Source organism: Bombus vancouverensis, chromosome 14 (genome assembly GCF_051014615.1).
Source record: "Bombus vancouverensis nearcticus chromosome 14, iyBomVanc1_principal, whole genome shotgun sequence".
NCBI lineage: Eukaryota > Metazoa > Arthropoda > Insecta > Hymenoptera > Apidae > Bombus > Bombus vancouverensis.
In genome coordinates, this window is record NC_134924.1 from 4173921 (window position 1) to 4201081 (window position 27161).

The 27161-nt window shown below is 40.7% G+C and overlaps 1 protein-coding gene across 3 annotated transcripts; it reads left to right on the plus strand.

The window, feature by feature from the left end:
• The first annotated feature begins 5918 nt into the window (after positions 1 to 5918).
• On the plus strand, positions 5919 to 26685 carry Dhit (regulator of G protein signaling double hit). 3 transcript variants are annotated; one of them, XM_033343663.2, is made up of 4 exons: positions 5919 to 8871; positions 14551 to 14843; positions 18345 to 18720; positions 21038 to 26685. In XM_033343663.2, exons 1-4 carry the CDS (start codon positions 8863 to 8865, stop codon positions 21275 to 21277), a joined length of 918 nt encoding a protein of 305 aa, XP_033199554.1. In that variant the 5' UTR covers positions 5919 to 8862; the 3' UTR covers positions 21278 to 26685. The 3 variants fall into 3 exon arrangements, with proteins under 3 accessions (XP_033199554.1, XP_076480358.1, XP_076480359.1); XM_076624243.1 differs by having other exon boundaries at positions 14551 to 14840; XM_076624244.1 differs by having other exon boundaries at positions 14551 to 14819.
• The last annotated feature ends 476 nt before the right edge of the window (positions 26686 to 27161 follow it).

Here is a 27161-nt window from a genome sequence, read left to right on the forward strand (position 1 = left end):
AGAAGGGTGACGGAAGTTGCTTGCCGGAAGTTCGTATCCTTGGAACGAGGGTGCTCTGCTCGCTTTCGTATGGGTTGTGGAAGGCTCGTATCGTTTCCGGATGGATATCGTGAAAAAATTTTGGCAGAACCCATCTTTTAAATAGAAGAAAGATTCCGTAATTTGCAGCAGGGTAGGAAGGTCGTGGGTGGATGATAGAGCAGATTTGTTCAGATTGGAAATGATTATTTTTAACAATGAGGAAAGAGAATGACTATAATAGAAGAGAAACTGTGGAATTCGTTCCGCTATAAATACTATTTTTTGAGATAGCTTTTATAAGAAATATAGGTAAATTAAAGGTTACAGGGTGGAAGATCGAAGCACCGAGCGTAAAGCGTGAATCGGAGCGGCTAAGTTTTTAGGAGCTTTCTATTAATAGAAAAATCCGATACCGATAGGATCAATTTCTCCATAGAGTCTTTAGAATTTACCTCGTCTCCGATTTTTCTCTGAATTTTGTAATATAAAATACATCACTCTATATATGTTTCCTGCTTCCTATTGAAAATTCTACATTACTCCAATAATAAGTGAAGTTATAATAGAAGTTGATGTAAAAAGGCTACTGATTTGCAATAAACATATAAACGAATTTCAATCAATTTGAAATTCTGATTTTCACTTTGAAATACTGGTTATAGTTTTAAAAACGAACAGGATCGGAAGTCACGTATTGTTCTCTGGTTAAAATTAGTTTGTTGTATAATTCTGTGTAATGTCGAGAGAAGCGATGTCGGAAACCAGTAAATTACAGTAATCTGCGTTATCGACAAAAATCGAATTGCTATGCGATGGTACAGACACAGTATAAGATAATCCGTAAACTTAACATATTATGAAACTTCACATGTTCTGAAATACCGATCGACCAAAAGTACATCGGTTTTGTTATACCACAGACGAAGTATGGAATAGATGTGAAATACAATGCTTTTTCGTGTCCCAAGTTCTGAAGATCACCTGACCAGGCATACCATTTTCGTGTCACATGCGACGTTATCGATTCAGTGGAGTGCTGGCACACACGAGATAGTACCACAGACGACATGTAGAATAGACCTAGCATACAATGCTTTTTCGTGTTACGTTTTGGGGGTCACCCAGCCCCTTTATCATTTTCGTGTCACATGCGACATTATCGATTCAGTACATAGTAATGTTTTGAATTAAAACTACATAAAGCCTTGTACATATGACATTAGAGTAGAATAATCGCAGCGAATTATAGAATTCTATACTTTCACAATATTCTAGAAAATTCTTATACACTATAAAAATAATAAAATACTGTATACTGTACACACATTACGTACATTACATGCAATGATGCTTAAAATTAATGATGCAACTTAAAACTAAGACTTAAAACTAAAGCTCAAAACTAAGGATTAAAACGAAGACTTAAAATTAATGCTTTCAACTTAGACTAATACTTAGAATTTAATACTTTGTCCCTCGTCGTCTCTCACTAGTCAAGCCAAAATAAGGCATAAATTTAACTTAATAAAAATCTTAGAACCAAAACCTACCTAAACAAGAATATATTAGATCGTAGCCATACTGGTAGCCTTTCGGATCAAGGACTATTGGAGCGAAATTTAAAAACTGAAACTACAAACATTTTGTTAAATCGATTGCTTTGTTTGATAATTTGATATTTAAGGGGATTAAATGAAGGAGCTTCTAACTTTTGTCTCCAAGTTAGACAACATATCTTTGTACAAAAGGCACGCATAATAAACTTAGCCCAGATATATTCATCTTAAAATTAATTAAAGCTGTAGCGTGCATCCCATGACATCCTGCGATATCACACAGCTTTCCACGGCAGGTGCTTGTAATTTATTAAGATTATATGTTTTATGATTAACTAAAACTAGACGCATGCATCCCACGTTGGCTGTGTAGCTGAAAGTTGGAACTAAGTTTTAAATATAAAACTCAGAAATAAATATACACCACTTACCATCTCCCACAGGAAGATTACACAGACGTTCACAAACTTAAAAGTAAGTGTACATCATGTAACATCTATCTCCTACAAAACGATTAGACAAATCGCTACCAATCGTAGATTATAGTCTACGATTTTATAATTAACTAAAACTAAGACGCAAGCATCCCACGATGTCCCTGCGATATCCCATGGCGTCCTATGACGAGTTGTTAGCCTAGTCTAGATCAGTCAAGGACTCTGCAACAAATTTTGGATAATCGATAGTCTAGAGTGCATTGCATTAGTATAGTTCTTAGCTTGGCATCGTTTTCCGAAGATTAATTAACGAATATGAAAACAATGTGAAGATTAATCTCTGGAAAACCATGCCAATTACCAGGTCTCGCCTATGTATCAGCCAACATTACGCATAAATTTCGACATTCAAGCTGTTAAGAAGAATGTCGAGCTTCGACTCTATTGTCCATGATTCTGCGTAAAGCGAGATAGATATTTCGTAATTCAAATTAGCACCTACCTCCCACGTAGCGTTAACATGAATTTTAACAAAATTAAAACAAAGCATGTTACAGCGCGCTACATTTATCTCCGATACAACGCTTACACATATCTTCGCAAATTTAAAATAAGGCACATGCCACGCTACATCGATTATCCCGCGCGACACTCACACGTATCTCTGCAGACATTGTACAATTATTTACAATCCTGCTGGCACCATTCAGTATTAAAGATACGTTGGTCTAACTTGGAACGAAGGAAAGGAAATGAAGCAACTGACACCATTCGCAATTTCGTGTCTTGCAAAAAGGAAATACGAATCGTTGTGCCAAACTCTAATACCCTGCTTTCGCAACACTAATACGTTTCAATATCGAAAAATTACCTGGCCTGAATTAACTGAACTTCCCTTAAAAACAGGAATGCGAACAGAACCGCGATCGGTCAAAGAATAAAATAAAAATCGATGAAATTTTGAGATTTCGAAAAAATTTCAGAAAAAGAAACGAAACGATCCCTCAAAAGAACCAACGAACCTACGCGACGTATTTCCGTGCACGTGAAAACCTTAAGTTCCTGTGGTTGGGAGATACCTAGAGTTGGATGATACATCTCCAAGAGATATCTTTCAAATATTTTTCGATAAAAATATTACAAGTTGCTAGTTATTGAAGTGTGCATGAGTGTGAACGGTAGAACTAGTGGGAGTTGAGCTCGTATCTGAGCTCAAATAAACATGTTTGAACATTGGACCCATCACCGAAGAAACCAAACTATGCGACTCACTAATCCTAGCACGCACGATTGAACGAAAAAATCTCGTTGCTTACGATTTCATTGTATTTGGCTTTTTTTTATTATTTAATTTGTACTTTACAATTTGTCCAGCTGGACATTTGGTAAATTTGTCTTTGAGAAGAAACAGTAAAACATATTTGATTCTAAAGAAGTAGTGAGTATTGAAATTTTTCAATTACGATCTGAAGGTATTGGCAGAGGTTATAATATAGCTTCAAAGTTTTGTTTGAATAAACGGAGCCCGCTCAAACGTATAGTTCAAACGGATTTATAATCACAATCGTCATGACGCAACGTTGCAAATTGTAGAGGGCGTGAAAAACACTGATTTTTTTTCGAGGTCGGTATTTCAGAACGTGAGACACGAAGTCCCATTTAATATCACATGTATCCTGTCTCTAGTCAATGTATATTTATTTAATGTCTACGCTACGTCTCGTATATCGTGGAGGATGTTTTCTCGTCGACTCTTTTGATTTTCTCTTTACAAAATTGATTTCTTCGGTGCTAGATGTCCGTAGCTTCGATTCGAAGGGATCCGCCCAACTTTATCACATCACCAACTTTACCAAGTTCCGGTCAATTTCCGTCAACGAAGAAGATTTCAATGGACGAACTCGATGAGCGCACAGTCCAAACTATTTTGAATTAACATTCGGAATTATTACTGTCAGTCAGAGACAAATTTATCAATGAAATAATACGTAAACTCGTTGTTTCATTTTTATTTCTTTAATAAAATAAATATTCTCATCAAAACCATCCCTTCGTATATATCGGTTTATCGCTTTTTTCCTAATTTAAATATTCTTAATTTTGATGCAACTATTTGGCCAAAAGCTTTTAGATTTTTAATGATGAAACATTTTATGTGCAGTTATGTAACGAACATACGTACATAGGATCGTGTAAATAAGCGGAAGGAAGGTTCACTCTAAGGAAGGTAAAGGCGCTTGTTCTCGCTCGAGAGAAGATACGTTGTGACATATAAGTATATGTAAATGCATGGGAAGATTATGACACACGTGTAACTTCCTTCGCCAGTAAAGGAACGTATGAAATTGGGGAATCGATAGGGTTACGAGCGGAGTTCGCCAATTACGATTAAGAGGAGCTAAAAATAAATCTCTTATTGGACTTAGTTTCCCTTTTTAATTACAGTCAGCGATATTCGTGGAAAATTGTATTTGTCGAAAAGTAAGGAAAATTTAAAGTAACTGTGGTTGATTATTATTTCTAAGAATATGATGTACATAGAGTGGCAGCTTTCCTGGAAAGAAAATAAGAGAGGCGATAGATCGAAGCACGTTTTGAAAGAATGCAAGCGCAAAAGCGATAACACCAAGTACGCTTGGTCGACGTCAAACCTCGACGTCATCCTCCGTGGCACGTGGTATGCGTCATCGCTTATTATTCTCACGTAGATCACTCGCCTATTGTTGCGCGCGAACTACGGCACCTGTTACAACCATCGTTGTTAATCTACAAATACTTTCCCAATAACAACCTCATTAATTACCCAATAAATTAGACCTGAAGGAATAAATAATTAAACTTTATTAAACGAAAACACAATTCTTTTATGATTGTATAAAAAAGTCATATTAATCCTGGTGCGGTCTTTTAAATTTGTTATTATAGATACGTAGATCGTGCTGTCTGTTCATTAGAAGTAATTTTAAATTTTAGGAGAATTTGTTAGAAATAACTTCAGTTTTGAAAAGAAACGTTCTTTCATTGAAAATAATCTCAAATCTGGAAAATGAACCTTGGAAACTGGAGAACCATATCAATAATAACTTGCTTGTACCTCCCTAAAAATTGATAAAAATTTTGTATCAAAGGTAAAAGAAAATTGCATAGAAAACTAGCCTAGAAACAATAGAAGGGTTAAAGTTGAATCTCGGAAGCCACCAAACCATCCATTCATGATCCTCACCTCATTATCTTTCCTTCCTTCAGTAAAATATAGGCATGAATAAAGGCTTGTATTATGGAAATTACATTCCCTCGTGAAAAGGATCCCTTACATTACGTATTATATTATATCACGTATCTTTTATTTCTTCAGTATAAATTTCATACATTAATCGTCTCTCGCCGTACTTTTCCCCATTCGCCAAAAGTCAACGTAGAACCGTCCAAACTCGTAAAATTCGCCGGGGCTCATTGACACTGTTCTCTCTTTTCAACCCTCCCCAACCCTCTTTCTAGCCGAGAAAGCTAAAAGGACTCACGTAATGCGATCGACGGAGAGAAAAGGAAAAAAGAAAGGCGTCCATCAGTAGGTCGTTCGCACGCAGGATCGCGAGCATGAACCCGACGTCCGGGCTGCGTCGGCGTCGGCGTCGGCGTTTTACGGTGTAGCGATGGCGCGGCGGCTAGGATGGTGTCGCGACGCCTCGCGTCAGCGTCGCTGAGACCATCGACGACGGAGGCAACAGTGGTGGCCAACGCATCGCGTCAGCGCGGTATCCGCCATATTGGCCGCGAGGAACCTGTTTAAACTACGCGAGGAAGAGAGAGATAGAGGGAGAGGGGGAGAGAAAGAGAGAGAGAGAGAGAGAGAAAGGCTGCTCTCTTACGAACATTCGTCCGAGATCCGGCCGTGGGGGTGAGAAACGAGGGCGTGTAGCACATAGAAGAGCGTGTGTGTGCTAACGCGATTCTAAGTGTGTGCGCGACAAGGGAAACGAAGAAGGTGGTCGGTGGTGGTGGTGGAGGAAGAGGGCAATCGCGTCGTGGGACACGCCGAAATACGCCTCGAACGTTTTCCACCACGCCACACGGTGAAACGGGGTGAAAGACGGCCCGGCCCGTTGAAACATAGAGAGGGAGAAGGGAGAAGAAGAGAGAGGCTGCAAGGAAGTGTACACTCTGGTGATAGTGGCTAGGAAAGTGTCAGCGCAAAAAGTGTCCCGTGCTTCGAGCCGGATCGGTGGCTACGATCGTAGTACCACCCTTGGCCTACACCCCATCGCTCCGAACAACTCGATGACCCTGTTCCGTTTCTTTTTTATTTCCGACAAACTTGCGCCATCGATCGCCGATCGCTACTGATCGTTGAACGACGTGTAATATAGTCAATGCATAGTGCACACGTTGATAACTCCGGTCAGCCAGTGTAAAATTCTTTCCATGCGACCTTGTGTATAAACGAGAGCACGCGTTCACGGGGTTCAGTAACATCGTTCGTTCAGCAGCTACCACTCGATTCGATCGACAGAACCAACCCATCACATTCGTATTTCGTATTCGCGATCACGTACGATCGTCGATCGTCGAGAGTGTATTCGATAGGAGGGAGAGAGGATCAAATTGGAGAAAAACGTTCTGGGTAGTTCCGGTGGAAACGACGCGGCTCGCGAGAAACTCGAGGCGGAACGTAAGCGGGTTAGCTGGTCGGTGTCCAGCGTGACAGCGCCGTGGGCTTGTCTCTCCCTCTGGTCTCGACTTCTGCCAATCAATAACCAGCGCACCGACTCGTTCACGCTCTGCTCTCTGCCTTCCTCTCCCTTCTCTCTCTCTCTCGCTCTCTCTTTCTTTCTCTTTCTCTCTCTCTCTCTCTCTCTCTCTCATCCTATCCGTTTCCCTCGTTACCGTTCACCGTTCAAACTTCCCTCTCTGTCTCCCCCAGCTCACTCGATACGCTTGAATGACAAACGCAAGCCCGATAGCGAGTGGAATCGAAAGGGTTTAAAAGAATTGCCCGGATGAATTGAGAGGCTCGTGTTTGCTCCGCGATGCCTTTCCGTTTCTCTCTTCCGCCCGATTCGCGCCGTTCTCCTCTGCCCCTGCGCGCTCCGATCGCGTCTCGCGTTTCTTCTCCCCTCGCTTCCACTTGCTGCTAGCTTTCGCCGCCCTTTCAGCGGCTACAAACACGAGACTCTCCGTATCCATCCTTTACTATCCTTCTTGATAACGATACACGGTGAGCAGAAGCAACAACAGGCTGTGCGTGTTTTGGCGCAAAAGGACGAACACGAGGACGGCAACTTGCGACGACACGAGAGCGGAGGCAACGCGTCGCGACGAAACGGAACAGCCAGAGGCGGCGGTAGCGGCGCTCTAGCTGCTGGCGGCGCCAGCGCCCTGCACGCAGCACCTTCAAACAGAGCCACGAAACCTATTTATACTCCGTCAACGTAGCGGACGACGCGACGTAGCGAGAACAGCGCCGTGTTCTGGCCGCCCACGCGAGCAACAGCCCGAACGAACCGCGCCGTGAGCTGCACGACCACGAACCTCGAGAGAAGACGATCAAGACGAGCAACAGCCAGCAGACACCAACCTACTCTCTCGTCCCCGATCTACGTGTTGCTGCTCGTTACTAAATATTCGCCATAATAGTTCGCTGCCGTCGTCATCGTATCGAATCGTCGTGCCGAACCGTGGCTGGAGGACGTATCGTAGTTAACCGGTGGAGCAATTCGGTGGAATTCGTGAAACGCTCGTCATCCATCCATCCATCCATCCATCCCGTCGTACACACTCCTGCTTTCCAACGATTCGAAATTAGAATCGTTCTACTGGTTGGCCGATAGAGATAGAGAGAAAATAGAGGTTCGTTGGTCGTCGTGGTGGTGTCGATGGACAGCGACGAAATCCTCATGGGACAGGATCAACGACAGTGGAGTCTGGCTAGCGGCGCGGCCACCGGAGCCCACCCATAGGGGACGCCATTGAGAGTCTATCTTTCCCTTGGCGTGTGATCGACCGTCGCGCATCCGCCTTCCCTTCTCGCGTCGTGTGCCGATCTGCGCGCTCTACACCACCGCGGCGGTTGCTCTCCTGTCGCCGGAGCTGCTCCGCTCGCTGGATGGGGTTGGGTGTCGTCGTGGTGTCGCCTTGCTGTTGGGTGCCGTTGAACGCGTCTCGCTGGTGATCGTGTTGCCGGCGAACGAGTGGAAGAAGAAGAAGAGGAAGAGGAGAAAGAGGAAGCTCTGTTTAGGGAGCTTTTCAAGGCTGGACGAGCCAGCGGGCGGGAAATGGCCGGTGGTGTACTGTTATAATGCTTGAGGACGATCCGCTGGCTGGACCAAGGCGCGCCGATTCGTTGACTGATTGTTGTTGTTCAAACACCGACGTTGCTACCGACTTCGTTGAGATCAACGTTGATAGCATAGTCGTGGAGAACATCGTCGAGGGAGTCGGTCGCGAACAGACTACGAAGAAGAGCACAGTGACGAAGGGGCGGCTCGCGTAGCCCAAGAGCATCGTTGTGCGTGTGGTGCGTGGTGCGCGCGTATGTGTCCGTCCGTGAGTGAGTGGCACGAGTGAAAAAGGTTGAGGCGATTGTAACATACGCGACGAGGGCTGCGAAGAGCGCGTGCTGGGAGCATGCAGGGTTCGGGCGAGGCCCGAAGAGGCCTGAGTCCCGCGGGTGGACCGGGATAAGGTTTAGCGATACGATTCACGAGTACCGCACCGGAAGTGACGAAGAGGATAACGAAGTTCGGATTAAACGGCTGCTTGGTCGCGTTCGCTCGACCAAGTGAACGTCCTTAAGCTGAGATCGCAGGGACGCGGGAAGCGAGCTGGACTCGCTTTCGGGCGCATGGAACATGATAGAGGTGAGGCGATGTGATATCGATTGAGAGATGCCCTGTCGATGGTTGAGATGCGAGCGAGAGCTTGCGTCCTGTGTGGCTCCTTTCTCTCTTTCTCTCTCTCTCTCCTTCTCTCCCTATCCCTCTCTCTCTCTCTCTCTCTCTCTCTCTTCCCCTATATATATACATATTTCTCCCTCTCTCTCTCTTTCTCTCTCTTTTTCTCTCTCGCTCACTATGCGTCTGCTTTCCGTTTATATTTCGTGGATATTTTATTGTTCGTTTGGTAATAGAATTTTTTATTTTCAAATAGCGATTCTCATGAGCGTTGGAAAATGGGAGAAGAGATTGAAGAATCATTTCATAGTAGGAACAGTTAACAGCTGGAAAACGTCGAGCAGTGGCGAGGATTTAGGTTAGCTAGATTGTGTCGAGCCTGTTGATCCAACCGGGCTTTATATTCGGCCCGGATGAATAGTTGTTGCCGACACACGCGCCAAATCCAGGTTTCGCGATCCTCGCGACACGAAAAATTCGTGTGCTACTCGTTATCGGTTTATTGGACGAGGTTAGAAGAAAATTTATTTTCGAGGTTAGTTATTGCGAGTTGGAAATAATTGAAATCTAGGTCACTGGTTTGAACATCCAGGTAAAGTGCCCCTAAGAAGCTGTTATTGGAAGTAGACTGCGGTTGTTTACGCAAATTCATATTTTTATGAACACTTCTATGAACGACAGATATAATCTGTCAGATTTATAATATATAATATATAATATATAACAGATATACATATAATCTAGATATTATAGTGCGAGATCTAAAATACTATACGCATATACTATACGCATTGCCCGTATACGTATATTCCGTATATTTTTACAAATTTTACTCCTCATTAATGCATAAACATCCGCAGTCTAATAATAAATTTATGAAATACGATGAGTTTGTGGCATAATATTGATAAACAATAAATCTCAGTCGACATTTTTTAACGTAAACTTCTTCCACGATTTTCATCTATTTGGAATCTATAAATACTGACTACATATCTTTTAACACTCTACATAAAAGTCTAAATATTCACAATATCATAACTTTCGAACACAGTATCCTCGATCAACTTGTACATTCGTTTCTCGAATATCGGAAGATACGTGGAACGATGATTCGAAGGAACGAAGTCGGTTGAAATTGGTAAAATAAACTCAATGTACAATACAAACGGGTTTGACATACTTTGGTCAGGTTATGCACGTGCTTTGGAATGGAGCAATTCGTCGATGGGGTCGATCCTCTTGCACATTAGCGTCGATAACGCTTTAACGTTTCGAGTCACTGCCACTCGATGATGATACGTGCATCAACAAGTGTCTGAGCTTGTTGCACTGGTGCACGAATACTGTACGATGTTTCGGAAAAAGCCTTTTCTCGAACAAGGTTATAATATCGTCCGGAGAATACGGTATTCAAAAATAGAAATGCAGCCTTTGGGAAAATCTTTCTTTCCTTTTTTACGCGAATGTTTCACAAATGAAAATGTTTTCGTATCTTTCGGAATATGTAAACGTTGTGCGAATGCACTTTTAGGCAACGTTCCAATAGTCGCCGGAGATCCCTCGATCATTTTGTATCCACGTTTTCCTTATCGTTTTATTGGCAAACTTTTTTCTCTTCATCTTTTCACGTTTAATTAACTTTTTCGTTATTTACGTTGCATAATCTCGATTTATTTGCATACGTTCGTTTTAAACTCGAAGAATAAAACACTAAAGATAAAAAATTACCCCTTTATTTTTAGTAACATTGAAGAATGAATAATTTTATCGCTTTATTAAATCGTATCATTACTTGCAAGCAATCGTGAAAGATACAGCTTGAATTTTGACATTCTCGAAAAAGGGATCCTCTCCAATCTTCCTTTTTTCTTCTCGTTTCTTTTTTAATGTACCACATTGTATACTGAAATAGTTCCAAAAATAGCTTTCAATATATAAACATTTTCCTCTTTACATCTCTAATCTAAGTTCTTACAAACAATATCTTCTGAAACCACTCTAACACCCTCTTTTATCGCATCGACCAATACAGCTTAACTTAAATAACATTTACAACCTATAAATAAATTTCCAATTAATTATTAAACCAAACAAAATTGTTCAACGAAATTAATATATCCTAACATCATCTAACACGTCCACTTCCCCTAAAGTATCCAATTTGAATTAAATCAATTAAATCGACTGATCCTTGCAACCATCATAACTTAATCTGAGATTAAACGAACCTTGGTTAAAATTAAATAGATAATTTTCCAATTTATAAGTACACTGCAATTTTTTCCAAGAAAATTCATCTTCTAACACTCGCTGAGTTGTGAATTCTTCCTCGGAGCGCCGTCAGACGCGCTTTTCTCGTGGTAGCTTCGATTTTCACCCCTCCACTTCCGCCTGTCCGCTCCGTCATCGGCGAAAATCGCGTTCGCGACCGCGATTCGCAATGGCAATGAACCGGCACGCGTTTTCGTCTCCAAACGCTTCGATCTTCCATCTTCGTGCACGCACACGCGCCGCACGAAGGCCTGCTGTTTATCAATCGGTGCCCACAGCCCGTATAAGCGACTCTCGAACGCGTTATCGTGGCGAAGCTGCTCGCCAAGCGGATCATCGATATACACCGCCGCGTAAAAATAAAGCGAATAGGGAAAGAAAGAGGAAGAGAGAGCGATTGTGATCAGTGAAGAGGCGATCCACGAGATTTCGCTTTAGTAGAGGGGTTAATTCCTTCGATTCAAGATAATCGGATACCTCGAGAACTTGTTGCGATCTCGATGGTCTCTTTGGTTTTGGAAATTTTTCAAATTTCAGGTACTTCGATACTCTGCAAAGCTTGAAGATCTTTCAGAATCTTAATTGTTGAAATTTAATAAAATTCTTTTTAGAACATTACAAAGATTTTGTAAGTTTAGGATACTTCGATACCTTGAGATCTTGAAGACCTTGTAGAATTCAAGTATCTTAGAATTTTTGTTAAAACATAGTCAAAGTTTTGAAAATTTTTGGCTACTTCGATCACACCTTGAGAACCTTTTGGAATCTTTGCGATGAAAACATTTTACGATCTTTTTCATGTTTGAGATTTTTTATAAGTTCTTGGGGTCTTTTTGGAATCTTTCTATGTAGTACTCTTTTAAACATTCTTTTCGGAATTTTTGGAGAAATTCTTCAAAATTTTCAAGAATTTTCGTGGCGTCCAGCGTTTCACGAATTTCACACGCTTCCTGTGAGATTTTGAATTCATCGTTTCCGTGCCCACTTCGAAGATACGAACGGATCGATAGGTGCAGCTGAGCGTGCGACAATCGTATCCAAACAAATTGGTTGGCTTTTGAAAGCTTATGTGTCAATTACCGTACGGTCAGGTTGTTTCAATTAGAGCTTAACGACTTTATCGTGTTTCCGCGTGCGAGCCGACTGTGATGTTTTTCGAGTGTTCAAATACATATGGGGCGAGAGATAGAGAGAGAAAGAAAGAGGAAGTTTTGGTACATGCCATACACTAGCCCATAGTTAACCCTTTTCCTTTTTTTTTTTTTTTAATAAAAGCTACCCCGATACGTGGGAGCGGCCTCTTTCTGGCCACTTCTATTCAATGCTTTGATATTCTAAAATAGTGAATGGAATCACGTGCGTGCTTTCTACCTTGATTAAATTCGACTCCGAAACTTTCAACCTATTCAAACCTATTGCCAAACGAACAAGAGTTTCCTTGCCTTTTCAGAGAATACACAGTCTTCTTTATTAAATAAATTCCTTCGCTTGCTAAATAAATTTCTTTACTTAAGGAAAATTCTTAATACTAACTCAAAATAATAGTTGATGCAGAATGGCAACTGCATTTTCTTTATTTTTGAAATATAATTATATTCTTATCGCTGGCCCTTCTAACTCAAGAACCATCGACCTAAGCGTATCGAAGTATTCTATATATAAATAATTTGATTTAAAATACGATAAGTAATAGTAATTACAACCTATATATATATATTCTAGTTTTCTAATTTTGTCAAATTTTGCTAAATATTGTAATCATAAAAGAAAGAAATGTAAAATCCCACATTTTGATAGACTTGGTAGTTCTACCTACAGTTAAGGCTTTGATGTAATAAGGAAACGTTCATTAACCACTTTCCTTATTACCGACTGTAGACTGTAATTAGCACACATTTCTATAAGACTATATTCGTAGTATATTCGTAGTAACGACATTCCTCTCTTCGTCGATTCCGCGTTTTTTAATCGGATTCCCCTAATTAAAACTCTCTGGAGGATAAATTCTTCATCGTTGATACTAACGTAGCAATCGGAATCTACAATGTGATTTCGAATCGTCGCTTTCGAGCGCACACAGACTTCCGTGGTCAATCTTCGCTCATTATTACCAATAGTCACACTGATTTAGAATCGACTCTACCTAATATCACCTAATATCCATAAGGCTGGTCTACTCGTGTCTCTTCAGTCTCCTGACAAACTTCAAATTATTCCATTTCTCTACATTCTCCATTTAGATACTTCCAATTCAATTTACCATCCCTATCACTTTTTTCCCTTATCGATTCTTTCACGCAGTGTCCAAAATTTTAGAAGAAGATCACAAATATCCTCGTCTTCTATCCTTTTCTTATCATCTTTTTCTTAATAAATTTCCAACGTTCTAAATACCATTTCCGTGATCTCTAAAGAGAATTCCAAAGAACATTTTTTTCTTCAAATGCACTTATTCTACTCATAAGTTTTCCCTGTAAATCCAATTTACCGTTCCTTTCATTAATTCTGTCACGTTTCAAAGGGGTATTTCGAAACTTTTAAAGAGAAACCTAAAGAGCGTACCACATTGCTTTTTTAATTTCCAAAATTTCAAAGAAGATTCCAAGGGATGTTCCCTTTTGTAATTTTCTCTGTCCCGTTTCTAAGCCCTCTCTTTCAATTCAATTTACTCCCTCAACTCGCCATTACTCAGCTTTCATTAATTTTGATCAGAATTTTTCTTATCACGTCTCTAAGTTCCCTTTCCAAGCCAATTCGCGTTTCCTACCGCTTTTCCTCAATTAAGTCTTGCACATTTCAAACTCTTCCCAAGAATATTGCAAAGAATATAGTATTCTTTACCACTTCTTCCCAGTCTACCCCTAAGTTTTCTTTTCAATTCAATTCCTCTTTCGCCGTTTGCCGTTCCTGCTTTTCTTCCATCAAGCTATTCATATTCCAAACTTGTCTTTCCTAACTTCCTCGAAGACTATATACCATTCCAATCTTCTTGATTCCACGCACACGAGTACTTGGTCCGATCCAATTCATCGTTTATTCAATTCATCTCAGCCTGTAATTATAGTTTATACGCTGCCTCTCAATTAATCCCACTAAACATTCTCGTAAATATTTCCAAAGAAAATTCTAAAAACTATACCATCGAATTTCTTCCATGCAAAATGGAATACACCGTGATGCTAATCCACCGTAAGATTGTGTTCTCGGCGAATCGGTGACAAAGAAGGTTAAGGTCGCGAAAAGGCCGAAGAGCGTCGATCGGTTGCTCCAGTGACTCGGCGTGCGCGCCTGTGTATTTTTAGCGAGATGGAGCGATGATGGGTTCCGGAGCTGGGGATAGGGCTGGCTGACCAGCGCAGATATCGTTTGCAGATGTCGAGCGGAATCGGTGCAACTGCAATGGGGATCGACGTTAGTCACGGGGCAGGGGGTGGCGAGGGTGTCGCCGGTGGGTGCCGGCTCCGCGCGCAGAGCCAAAGCCAGGCGAGCGGATCGTCGGGCAACTCGCAGCAGTCCTCGCAGCAGCAGCAACAGCAGCAACAACAGCAGCAACCCTCGTCGCAGCAGCCGCAGCAGCAGCAGCAACGCCAGTCATCCGGAATCATGGGCCGCTTGAAGAAGGACAACTGTTGCCTGTGCTGGTGCTGGTGTTGTAGTTGCTCGTGGTATTAATGTGCCTGTCTACATCCCGCTTTTTCTTTTCACCAATGGTTTGACAAAGTTTGTGGAAGGTCACGTAGTTTTTCTTTACAAGCCCTTATCATTTTGTCAAAATTGTTATCACGAGAATGGTTGGTTAGGTACGTTTCGTTTTTGATTTTGGGCTGGTACTAGGCTGATTATTTTCGTTGTTGGTTATTATTCAGCTGCCCCTTTATCGTAGTAATTTTTTTTTGTTAGTTGTCATTTAGAGTTATATAGAGCTATTAAGCTTCAATTGCCACTGTTACATAGGTAGGCGATGTTGGCAATTTGAAACGAGTTATCTGATTTTATAGTAGGTTAGTTCACTTACGTTGCGTAGTTTATGCGATGAAAACTATTAGCGTCGTTTGTCTCAGAAGATACGGACTACAAATGAAAACTGGCTAATCTGAGATTAAGTAACTTAATTTAAATCTAATTATAAAGTTACTTTATGATCATCTAGTTTCTTATGATACTAGATGAGCGTTAAATTTAAAGGAACAAAGATTGTTCGTACGAGAAAATAGCGATTCCCGTGATTGGTAACACTGATGTCAGTTGCATTGGTCAATTGCTAATATTAGTTATATATTACACAAAGACTGGATGTTTTAACTTGTAATAATTAATTCAATGACTGTGCTCATACAGAAAGCCATTACCTTTTATTCGTACCAGCTATTCGATTCAGTTAAATACAATTCTCAACTTCAATTATTAATTCCACAACTTTCGTCCTCACGATGCTTCATGCTTAGTACATGTCACTCTTCCTGCAATGCATCCACGCTTATGTCCCGAGCATCTCATTAAAGACAATAAGCTGACCTCGACTCGTCATAAGCGTATGAAAAAGAAAGAAAGAAAAAAAACGTACTTTTACTAGAAATCTCGAGTTGAAACGCGCTCGACTTGAAAGCAACGAGTCGATCGAACGTTTTCATCCGTCCATCGCGGAAAAGAAGAGACGGTGGCAACCGACGATCGATCCTCGAAACCGTCCCGCGATAACTCGCGTATCCTGCCGCGTGACAAGCCATTATCGCCGCGTTTCGTAATATAATCGTAAGCGAAACGACGTCAGTCCATTGTCTTTAAAACGGAGCTACGACCTATTTATCGAAGAACAGCCATACCTATATACACTCTTTCTGTGTTTCATGCTGCACGCAGGCATAATTGGTAAGCAGGCCATCTGCGTTCGTTCAAATTACTTCTTCTTTTCGATCCGTAGCATTTTACTATATTTTAACGCAAACGAATGGCGCAATTCCTCTCGATTCTCACGAAAGAAATTGAAAATCCCACTTAACAAGATCAACCTCCATTCACATTGCCGAAAATATCGGAAGAGATTTTGATATCACACCTAACTTTCAATCGACAAAGAGAAACTAAAAATACCATCAGCTTAATACGTTACTTAAAATTCCTACCTTGAAACGTAGAATCTAACAAAAATTAAGTCCATCAAGTTAAAATACCCTCGTGCTGAAACTTTTCATTCCACCAATATTCGTCACATCGTCTATCGATTATCTAACTTACAGCTGACAAACAGACAATGAAGATATCATAGACCCAAATAAGTTTCTGCGAATTCATCTCCTCAAACGAAGTCGATGACAAAATTTAAACCACGCTCGACACTAAAGCATCTCATTCCGCAAATACATATTCATACCAGCATCCCTTAACGTAAGCGACAAAACGGAACCACAAATATCGCCGACTCGATAAATTCAAAATTCATATTCCAAGAGGAAAGAGATAATAAAACAGAAACCCGTCAGCTTAAAGCAAAACTTCTTATTTCACCGATATAGCAGCATCGATCGACTGGCAAACTTTTTTAGCAACCCCGAGAAAATCCACCCTAATGCCCATTGAACATCCACCAATCTCACGCTCCTCCACGCGAAACAAACAACTCGTAGCCATAGATCTGCCTCTTTATACACGAAGAAACGGAACAGAGTCTCTGTGAATATCCCCTCTCGAATAAAAAGGCATTCGTACGATAAGCAAACGGACTCGCCGCGGCGTTGGTCGAATTTTTTGGAACGGCAGACTGTTTCAGTCGGGCGATAACCGCCCCTGGGTCGATAGATTACGCGGTGGCTGGCACGGAACCCTCGCCGGATGCGTAACACGTGTCCATTCTCGACGGAAATCTGGTGGACTGGGGGAAATGTTTTTCCGACTGGATGTCTCGCGCGTCTTTCTCCATCGCTATCTGCTTGTTTATCCACGAAACTCACGGGCTCTTCCAACACGTTATCGTCGTCGACTGAAACGAAACGAGCGAGCTTCCGGAATAATGGAGCTCGTTCCGTCGCGCGGAGAAAACCGTACAAAGTCTCCTTTATTTTCGTTCGTTCCGTTTCGTCTCGGTTTGTAGTTTTTTATCTGGCAAGCGTCGCGGAATCTTTACTTTTCTTTTCCACTTCCTTTGTGAATTTTCCTCTCCTTTGGCCTGGTTTTTACGGTTCCGTGGCCATCGTCGGTCGAATTGCAGTGGTTAACCGTGGATCGTTTGTTTTACGAGTTTCGAGTTTGTGAATCGGTGAAATGGGCATTTTGAGGTAATTCCTGGTGGTTTTTACGGTATCTGGTATCTTTCTCTTTACTGTTACTGAAATTACTAGTAAATGAATGTAACGAAGAAAGACACGCCTGCATGGTTCGTTCATTGTGTAAAAATTCGCGAAGGAAATTTCAGTTTTTGAAAGAAGGACCGTTGCAGTTCATGGTTTATCACTCACGCGAGTTGGATTGGGAAAAGAACTGAAAGTCGATTTTCTCCTCCTAGAAACTTTACTCGAGTAAAATAGTCCATCGACAAAGGAACGTATTACATTAGCATACAATCGCATTTAGCACCCTCGCGAAGAAGAATCTTTCAAATGGCAATAAAAAGTCGATTCTACCCTGCAAATAGCCTCGCTTGAATAAAATAATCAATCACCAAAAAGATCTATTATCGTAGAATCCACACCACATTCGCACTAAAAGAAACAACCCTCAAATCACTCCACAAACTCTTCTCCCCCAAATAACTTTACTCAGATGAAATAACCGGCCAACAAAAGGCTGTATTTGCCTTGCCGTACAATCATACTCAGCACCCTCACCGAGAAGGAAAAAAACAACCTTCGAATCACGGTATAAAATCGATTCTTCCAAACCTACCCCTATGATCACACTGATATTTGGATATTTAACCAATCTCATGTTTCTATAAACACAGAAGTAAGAGAGATAAGATCCAAGCAGAAATCAGTTCACCTACGAAATATTATATAATAAGCACTCTACCTCAGTTATTTCCTGTATCAACGTACGTCTCTTGCACTTTGAAATTTCTCATAAATGCGTAAGAATTTACCTACGATCATCCAACCCCCGAAACTTCCGAAAACTATTTCGAACGTTTATCGAAATACAAACTAAAAGAAATCGTAAATCAAAATTAACAGTTTGTCGGCGTTGAGGGGAAATTCGGCAGGCGCAGGAGGCGCGATCGATCAGGGGAAGAAGAAAGGGAACTCGGGTGTGGAACACAGCGAATTGTGCGACACGGGGAACGGACTCGACGGCTTGGATGGTCTCGATGGAAACGTGGAGTGCAGCCTGGAGGAGATCAGGTCGTGGGGCTCGTCCTTCGATAAACTGATGAGGAGCGACGCGGGCCGTAAATTCTTCAGGGAGTTCCTCCTCAGCGAGTACAGCGAGGAGAACATCGCGTTCTGGCTCGCTTGCGAGCAACTGAAACACGAGAGCAATTCCGAGAAGATCGAAGAGAACGCACGCTACATCTACGATCGTTACATATCCACAGTCTCGGAGAAAGAGGTTCGTGATGCTTGTATGGCTCTATTATTTAGTTTCAGGCTAGATTAACTAACTAAATTAGTAGTAAATTTTCTGCGGATTTTTAGCAATTTCATTTATCAAATGATTTTTCGATTAGAATTTAGGTAGCGGATGGAACTTTGCAAATGTGAATTATAAAATTGGATTTTTGTGGAATCAAATTTTATAGCGTGATATTAGCGAAGCGAGAGCGGTAGATATTTTTTCGATAAGAAGTTTGTGAAGCCGAGCCAAGTTAACGAGTTAAGTTGGGATGAAGAATTTGATTAATTTAAGGCTTAGCTATATTAAACTATTTGATTTATTATGACGATATCCAGGCTTTGTTACCAAAGGTCTTTCATTTTTGTACCTGGACGTGAGAAGAGTATGATGGGGTTTCAAGATGGGAAATTTAATTTAATTTAAATTTCGATTAATTTTAATTTAAATTTTTATTGGAATTATTGATAATGTAAAACTTGACACAATTCAAGCTTGAAAAGTTTAGTAGATTGGAAGAAAGAATAAATACTGGTGTCTTTTCTTTAAAGGCCTACTTAAACTTCCTTTGTACTATAATAAAGTGTTTGTTTTTGGTGAAAGAATCGAGTAGGCATCTGCCGCCCTCGAATACGCTCGGTAAATACCGTAATCTGTAGAATATTGTACAAATGACCGATCGTCTGCATCGTTATCGCTTTCGTTATCGAGAGTCAAACATCGTCATTGCTTCACCTGAGAAAGCTTAGTTCAAACATCTGTAAGGACAGAAATTTCTTTAACAGATATATCTCTTGAAAGATTTCAAAATTTCTTCAACAGAAGGAAATTACAATATTGTTTTAGCAACAATTATCTTATCGTTTTGATCGTTGACAGATTCAAATAGTCTTTCAAAATACAATAATTAGACTTAGAGAAATTCTAAAAATCTAAGCTAACAGGTATTTATGCAAATCTAAAAATCAATACCAAAAATTAATAAAATATTGTTACAATTATGTTTACATACTCCTAGCTTGCATTTTTCTTGCATCTTTAATGTTCAGTGCAGACGAACAACGCGACATCATATTATGACGATTTCACAGCATAAACGCGGCATTATATGATCTCACAAATCACACATCGACCTTTCTAGCCAGAGATTCAAAATAGCAGTAATTTTACACATTTTTTAATCACTGAGTAAAAATTAATTTTTATTTCAAGTGAAATCAATTATCAACAAATCATTTTTAAAAAATTAAATGATTAAAAAATATTAATTTCTAATTGTTTTGATTGCGAATAACCATTATGAATGATTAAAATTGTTTTCGGCTAGCAGTAACCATCGTCGATGTCGAAAATTTAATTTTAATTATCACTAACCAATACAGATGACCGGAATTTTTTTTCGTTACTAGAAACCATTATCGATAGCTCGAATTTTATTTTGGTTACCGGTAACCATTATCGATGACACGAATTTTTTTTTCGTTGCAGCTAACCAATATCGATGACAAAAGCTTTTTCTCGTTACGTTCGATTATAGTCAATTGTTCCTAAATTACTGACAATTAATATTCATTGACAGTATAAAAATACCCAATTATAAAATTTATGTATTTTATTAAATAAAAGGAAAATATAAAAATATATGAAACAATATTAATACAAGTGTTAATACAAATACTCTACTGCAATATCTTCCACCCTATTTTTTGTTTCATATATTTTCATATCGTCTTTTTTCATTGTTAATGAAAATATACAAGTTTTATAATTAATATCCTCTACGTTGTCGACGAATATATACCAATTATCAGTAATAACAATCGACAGTAGCCGAATACGTGAACCAGAAAGAATTGTTGCCGTCGATAATGGTTATCGGTAACCAAAATAAAATTCAGTCCATCGATAACGGCTACTGGTAACTAAAAAAAATTCCGGTCATTTATATTGGTTACTGGTAAACAAAATTAAATTTCCGTCATCGATAATGGCTATTAGTAACCAAAATAAAATTCCTATTATCGATAAAGGTTACTGGTGATCAAGAAAAATTCCGGTTATTTATATTGGTTGCTGGTACGCAAAATTAAATTTCCGTCATCGAGAATGGTTATTCGCCACTAAAATAAAATTCTCGTAATTGATAATGATTATCAAAAAAATTTATATAATAGTAATTATTATTCGTAACCAAAATTTTCTAATTAAACACACTTTTTAGCTGTTATACCATGATTTAAAAAATTTGCCGTATAACAATTGCGACGTCTAGCTGTAGCGAACAACGCTTCTAACACACGCCTGCAATTTTCAGGTGAGTCTGGACTCGCGAGTGCGCGAAATAGTGAACCGTAACATGGTGCAGCCAACGCCGAACACCTTCGACGAGGCCCAGCTGCAGATCTACACCCTGATGCACCGGGACTCGTATCCCCGTTTCGTGAACAGCGAGATCTATCGACGGGCGGCGAGACTGAGCAGCGGAACGACGGGATCGAGCAATCAGGAACACGGCAACACAGCCAAGTCGAAGGGGAAGAGGTCCACCACGTAATCGCTCGTTCAACGACCAAAAAAAAAAAAAAAAAGGACGATGGGGTGGCAGCGGACCAACAGCCTCCGTCTCTCAGTAGGTAGCCCCGAGGCGACATTGGGGACGCCGCGACGCTGTCAACGCTGGCCGATGACGACGGAAGCCGGAGGACATCGGCGTGAAAACAACAAGAAATAGTATCAGCTCTAAGGTGTCGCGCCTCGACGAATCTCTCTGCCCTCATCATAAAGCAAACAAAGAAAAGAAAGAAAATGAAAAAAAAAATAAAATAAAGTAAAATAAAATAAAATAAAATAGAATGAAATAAAAATCGGGATCTCAAGCGTGTGGAGATTTCGAAGATTTTCTCCTCTCGTCGGAGAATACAGGAGAAAGAGGAAATAAAAAGTTTTCCGAAGCGAAACTCGCGACTCGCTCTTCCACGCGATGCCACATCGGGGCCAACGTGCACGAACTTGACGATGGACTGAACTAAATAAATAAAAGTAACTAGATGAAGAGGAACGACGAGAAATTGAAAAGAAAGGAGCAAGGACTAGGATGAAAAGAGTAGAGAAAGGAAAGAGCAGCATGAAAGGATCGCGTATACGTTGCGTTGATCCATTGACTCTTTCTTCCAGGACACTATGGACACACGCTCGTTCACGCGTGACACACGAGTATAGATCGAAGAATCGAAAACACAGAGACATATACACACGCGGGTCGGTCGGGGATGACGTTCATCTTTCAAGGAAGTTCCTAATTTCCATCGTCTTTAGCGACTGATCATCGCCGATGATCTCTCTCTTTCTCCCCCCTCCTCCATACACAAACATAACCATAACCACCCCAACCCCTCGCTCGATAACGAATTAGTCGTGTTTTTCTCTGTCTCTCCCCGCTCTCGAGCTCTCTTCTTTCTTTTTTCTCTCTTCTTTTGTACCATTGTTTTTCTTCGTCCCCTCGTTTCAACCCCTCTCTCTTTCTCGCTCTATTCAGTCGAACCTCTTTCATCGTACGAGTTAGGGAAGATCTAGAGATTCGAGGAATTTCCTGCGATAGAATCGTTTGGAACTTGGGTCGCTCAGGATGATAGAGTCATTCAAAATATCAGGATCCTGCACGATAATGATATTAGCGAATTTTGATAAGTCACAATTTCTAGATCGTAGACAAATTGTATGGTATCACGTCGAAATGATTTGTAATTTGTAAAACTCTAAGTGTTTTCATTGCCAAGCTTACATTTGTCAAACTGTATTCGTTAAACCTGTGAAATTGCGATTCGTAGAATTTCACTAATAATATGTACTCGGTTGTGCATGAGCATCCGATATTGTTCAATCCTACTTTTCTGTGATTAAAATTGCACAAGACAGACAATGACCCGAGTTCTCGCAGCACAGGGGGCTCTGCATGTTCCAAGAGACGCGCGAAGAAATGAAAATCGCCGAAGCAATATCCAACGCTGGAAACGATCGTCGTTAATAGAATCGATTGTTGGATACTTAGAATCCCCCAAAATATCAACGAAAGAGTAGCGAAACGACGAATATTCCGTGACGAGGCTCCCATTAAAAGAAGACACTCTTTTCTCAATGTCTTGTTGACGATGAAACGGATCTCTGTTAATAGAGGCAGAGATTATTTTCATAGAAAAAGGAGTGACATTTCGTCTGGTCTTAGGGTGCCCTCAGACGATCAATAATGTCAATATTTCAAGATTCTCAACATCATTGCGGCTTGTCAATAAATATTGATGATATCACCAATGATGACGTATCGTCAATATTTATTGCGACAAACCGTATTTTCTCGTATGTTCAATATTTATTGACGATATCTATCGATCGTCCGAAGATCTCTTTATACGAACAATGATATTGAGAGCCTTGAATATTGATAATAAATATATACATATATATACATATTGCACGTTTGATGGCATCCTTACTTGTAATCTGACAGACGAACTCGAAAATCGGTGACGTACGGTTCGTCTCGTCACAAATCGCGATTTCTGCAACGGGACCATGAACAGATCGAAGTAATTTATTAGCAAATAAATGGTAAATGGGCCTCGTTCGTGGAATACTCGTTCGATGAAAAGTATGTCGTTCGACTGTAGAATACCAGGTCAAAGAATATCAAAGAGCGTTAGCATAATTCAATTACGGAGGCGTTGTGAAGTATTTTATTACCATCGCACTAGCATCGTAGAAACGTAAGCAGGTTCGCAAATTTCTTTGTCAAATTCATGTACTCGATCTTGAATTGCTAATTCAACGAACCCTCGACACTATTCTCTGAACGTTCTTCCTCGTTTAATCGCCGTTTCTTTAAACATGCCGCGTTGCATCGGCGATTCGAGATCGACCCAGAGGCTACGCGCCTCGACAATCCGATTGCTAATTGAGATTTAATTAATTCAGCCCCTTGCATTCCGACATCCCTTCGACGTTCTCCGCCTTGCATCGATATCTTCCAGCAACAAACGAAAACTCTGTAAAGAACTTCGTTTGAAAAGAGTTAGAGAATACACAGATACCATTTTTATTATCTAATACGCATCGGAACACAGCCAAAGATCAACCAAATCAACCGATCGAATCGCATCGTGCGCAAGTAGAAAATTTCTTCTTTGGAAGGATGCAAAAGACGAAGAAGAGAGAAGAAGAAAGAAATCCTCGACGATCTTCCCTCATCGACGCCTGCCACATTGCAAACCTGGAAGCCGTTTCACTTCTATTTTCGCGTGGATCGTTCATCAAGATGGCCTCCATCCTAATGAACGAAGCAGCTCGTCGTCCCCGAACAGCGTACATCAAGTTACTGCCAGCGAGACGTACCGTGGATCGAACACGCCTCACGTGGATGACCAAGAAAGAAAAAAAACGAAGAGTAAAATTGATGCACGATCTAGTCAGAATCGCTCGAAGACGATGGCGTGGATGAAAGAAAAAGGCCTAAGCGAGAAAGTTTTCAACTTGGACCGCGAGTTCGAACTGACATTTGGAATATCGTTCGTCATACTATCGATGCGGCGGCGAGAACAGAGTATCACGTCGCGTGACGTTTCTTCGTCTCCTATTGTTGCACAAAGTTATCGTCCTTGTTAATATAATTTCGTTACTTTATCGATGAGGGAATGTAACGGATACCTTTCGTTTTTCATTTTCTTTTTTTTTTTTACAAAGATGGCGAACGATCGAAGAAGTTGGAACGCGACGCGATATCTTCGATTCTCGCGCGAGACGTTCAAGCTCGCTCGGATACTGTTCGACGCTGTGTAAACGACCGAAAAATTTTTTTTACACCCGCGATTCATTATCGAAGGTACTTAATCGATGTTTAAGGGTTGTTACTTTACGCGGTCGAACGTTCGACAAGTTGATCTCACCATGATGGATCTCACAGCAGCGCGCTCGAAAGGAGGAAAAGATAAGAGTAAAATAAAGAAAATGAGGAATGAGTGTGGAACTGCGAAAGCGGAAACGAACCGAATTTAAGCGTGTCTCGGACGAGACACACGCTCCAACACATGCACATGAACAGACACGTGACCAGGGTCCCATATCGCTCTTGTGAACCTCACAATTTTACCCATCCAACGACCACGAGTAAAAGTAAAACCGATGGACACCTGAACTGGAGTCACGTTCCTCTGTGTTTGCGCTGTTTCATCCCTGATCTTGCAAACCAAAAGAAACAACAACAAAACGTAAGCATTAAAAAAAAGCGAAAAAAGTAAAAAATCGATTAAAAATCTGAGTCTACAGTTCTTTATATCGACACTTTCATTTGATACTACCATTTTCTTCTTGTTCCACAAATTTTCTATAATCTTTACTTCCCCGTGATAATGACGTAGGGTTGACATACGCCCCTGGTCACGTGGCTGCGCCAAGAATAAAAAAGGAAAAAAAAAAAAGAAAAAGAGAAAAATCGCTCGCTCGAAGCTCGTCGATCAGCGACGCTTAGGGGAAAGACGCGCGAAATCGTCGCGAGCCGATTGCACAGGAAAACAAGCAGAGAAAAAAAAAGCAAAGAGTGAAAAATACTAAAAAAGTTCGCACAGTCAGTCACAGCGGTTGGCTACTGCCCTGTAGATAATATTCTAGATAGTAAACACGATGGCGGAGGAAGGAGGATAAAACTAATTATACATGCGAATATATGAATATACATAATATATATATATGAATATAAAAGGAATCTAAAACAAGAATATATATATATTATAAATATATATGAAATCTCACCTACACATAAACAAACACAAACGCGCGCGCGCGCGCACACACACACACACTCATGTGCTACATATGTTCGGCATTATAAATATGGTGGCAGGGTGCGAATCGCGCGCACGAGGGGGAGAGAAAGGGCGGGAGAGAGTGGGAGGGAGTGAGCGTAAAGGTGAGAAAGAGAGACAAATATCGGACGATTTTTTCGTTCTTCCGTATTCCATTCCCATGCGAGAAGACATCATTCGCGATCGAGCATTTCACAGGCAGAAGCTGACGCTTTACAACCCCCGTCTCGTTGTTTTCCACCCTCCAACTGATCGATCAAATAACGACGAAACGGTTCACCCTTTCTCCTCCCATTAACCACTGTCGTTTCACGTGTGATCTCATTTAAACACATCTCTAAAACGAGAACAAACGTAAGCTTCGTTCATTCTCGAAGAAGAGAACGATTATGGTGGACAGAAACTGATTTTTATATACGACCACATCCAATCATTTCCTCCTCGCCCCTGTTCAGTCGTGAAACAATATTGACGTATACACGAGATATATGACGATGAAATATGAAGGAAAAGGCGACTTCTACCGGAAGCAACGAGACACGAAGCGATTCTTCACGAAAGCATTTCCCCCTGGAAACGGGGATGGAAAAGAATGACGCGGGGGTTGATGTGCGTGAAGACGGGGCAAGAAACGAGAAACGCCGGTGGAAAAAGAAGTGAATTACGGTGAAATTGGTCGAGCGTCATCTTCTCTAATAAACGCACAATTTTTCTGAACCTTCGATCCCCTGCTTCTTTCTTCCGGTAGCCCTTTTATAACATAATAAAAAAGAAAAAAAAAGAAGAGGAAAAAGAAGAAGAAAATCGTCGTTCGATTTCGATTACGCGATTCCTTTTGTATATCACTTTGAACGGCAATATTTGTACAGCACCGGAGGACGCCCATCGCGGAACCTTTTCGTTACCGCACACGATCGTTCATTTTGTGTCGATTCCTTTAAGAATCGTGGAACACCTCTAAGTTTTTTACCCCGAACGTTTTCGCGACTGGACATACGACGGAGTTCTCCTCCCTGCTTTTTTTAGCTCGTCACAACCGGCGGAACAACGGACAATAGGCAATAAGAGAGGGATGGAAATGTGAGGGTTAATAAACTGGTGAAACATTGAACGTTGCCTGGTCTTCGAGTGTTCAATTATATACATATATTTACGAATTCGTCTGATTATGAATTTTAAGGGGCTGATCTCAATTAGCGAGGATCGATGAGCCTGAGCAAATTCTCGAATCTCGAAGGTAATTCGTCGAGAATTTTTATATTCTAACTTCTTTTTTAGTCAGCTCATCTTTCGTAAATTTCTTTTTGATCGATTTGAGATTGGTAATCTAAGTTTCAATTTAAAGTTAATGTAAGTTTCAATTTGAAGTGAAGAACGATCGAAGTCTGTTACGAATTGTTGCGGAATTTGTTCGTGTCCATTGGTGCTCGCAATTTGAGTTCAGTTTTATGGAAATAATGCTCAAACGCGCTTATTCGTTGTAAATTAAATTTTCCAAGTATTCGATACGAAATTTGCAATTCTTTCGGATTACCATGAATTCTTATCGTTTGTTTGTGTGGTCGGAAGAATGATGCGTACCCTTAC

Excerpts from the sequence above, each read along its gene's own strand:
- Dhit (XM_033343663.2), top strand. Across the intron at positions 14,844-18,344 it reads TGGTGTTGTAGTTGCTCGTG|TTTGTCGGCGTTGAGGGGAA; the intron begins GTATTAATGTGC and ends CAAAATTAACAG. Across the intron at positions 18,721-21,037 it reads CCACAGTCTCGGAGAAAGAG|GTGAGTCTGGACTCGCGAGT; the intron begins GTTCGTGATGCT and ends TGCAATTTTCAG.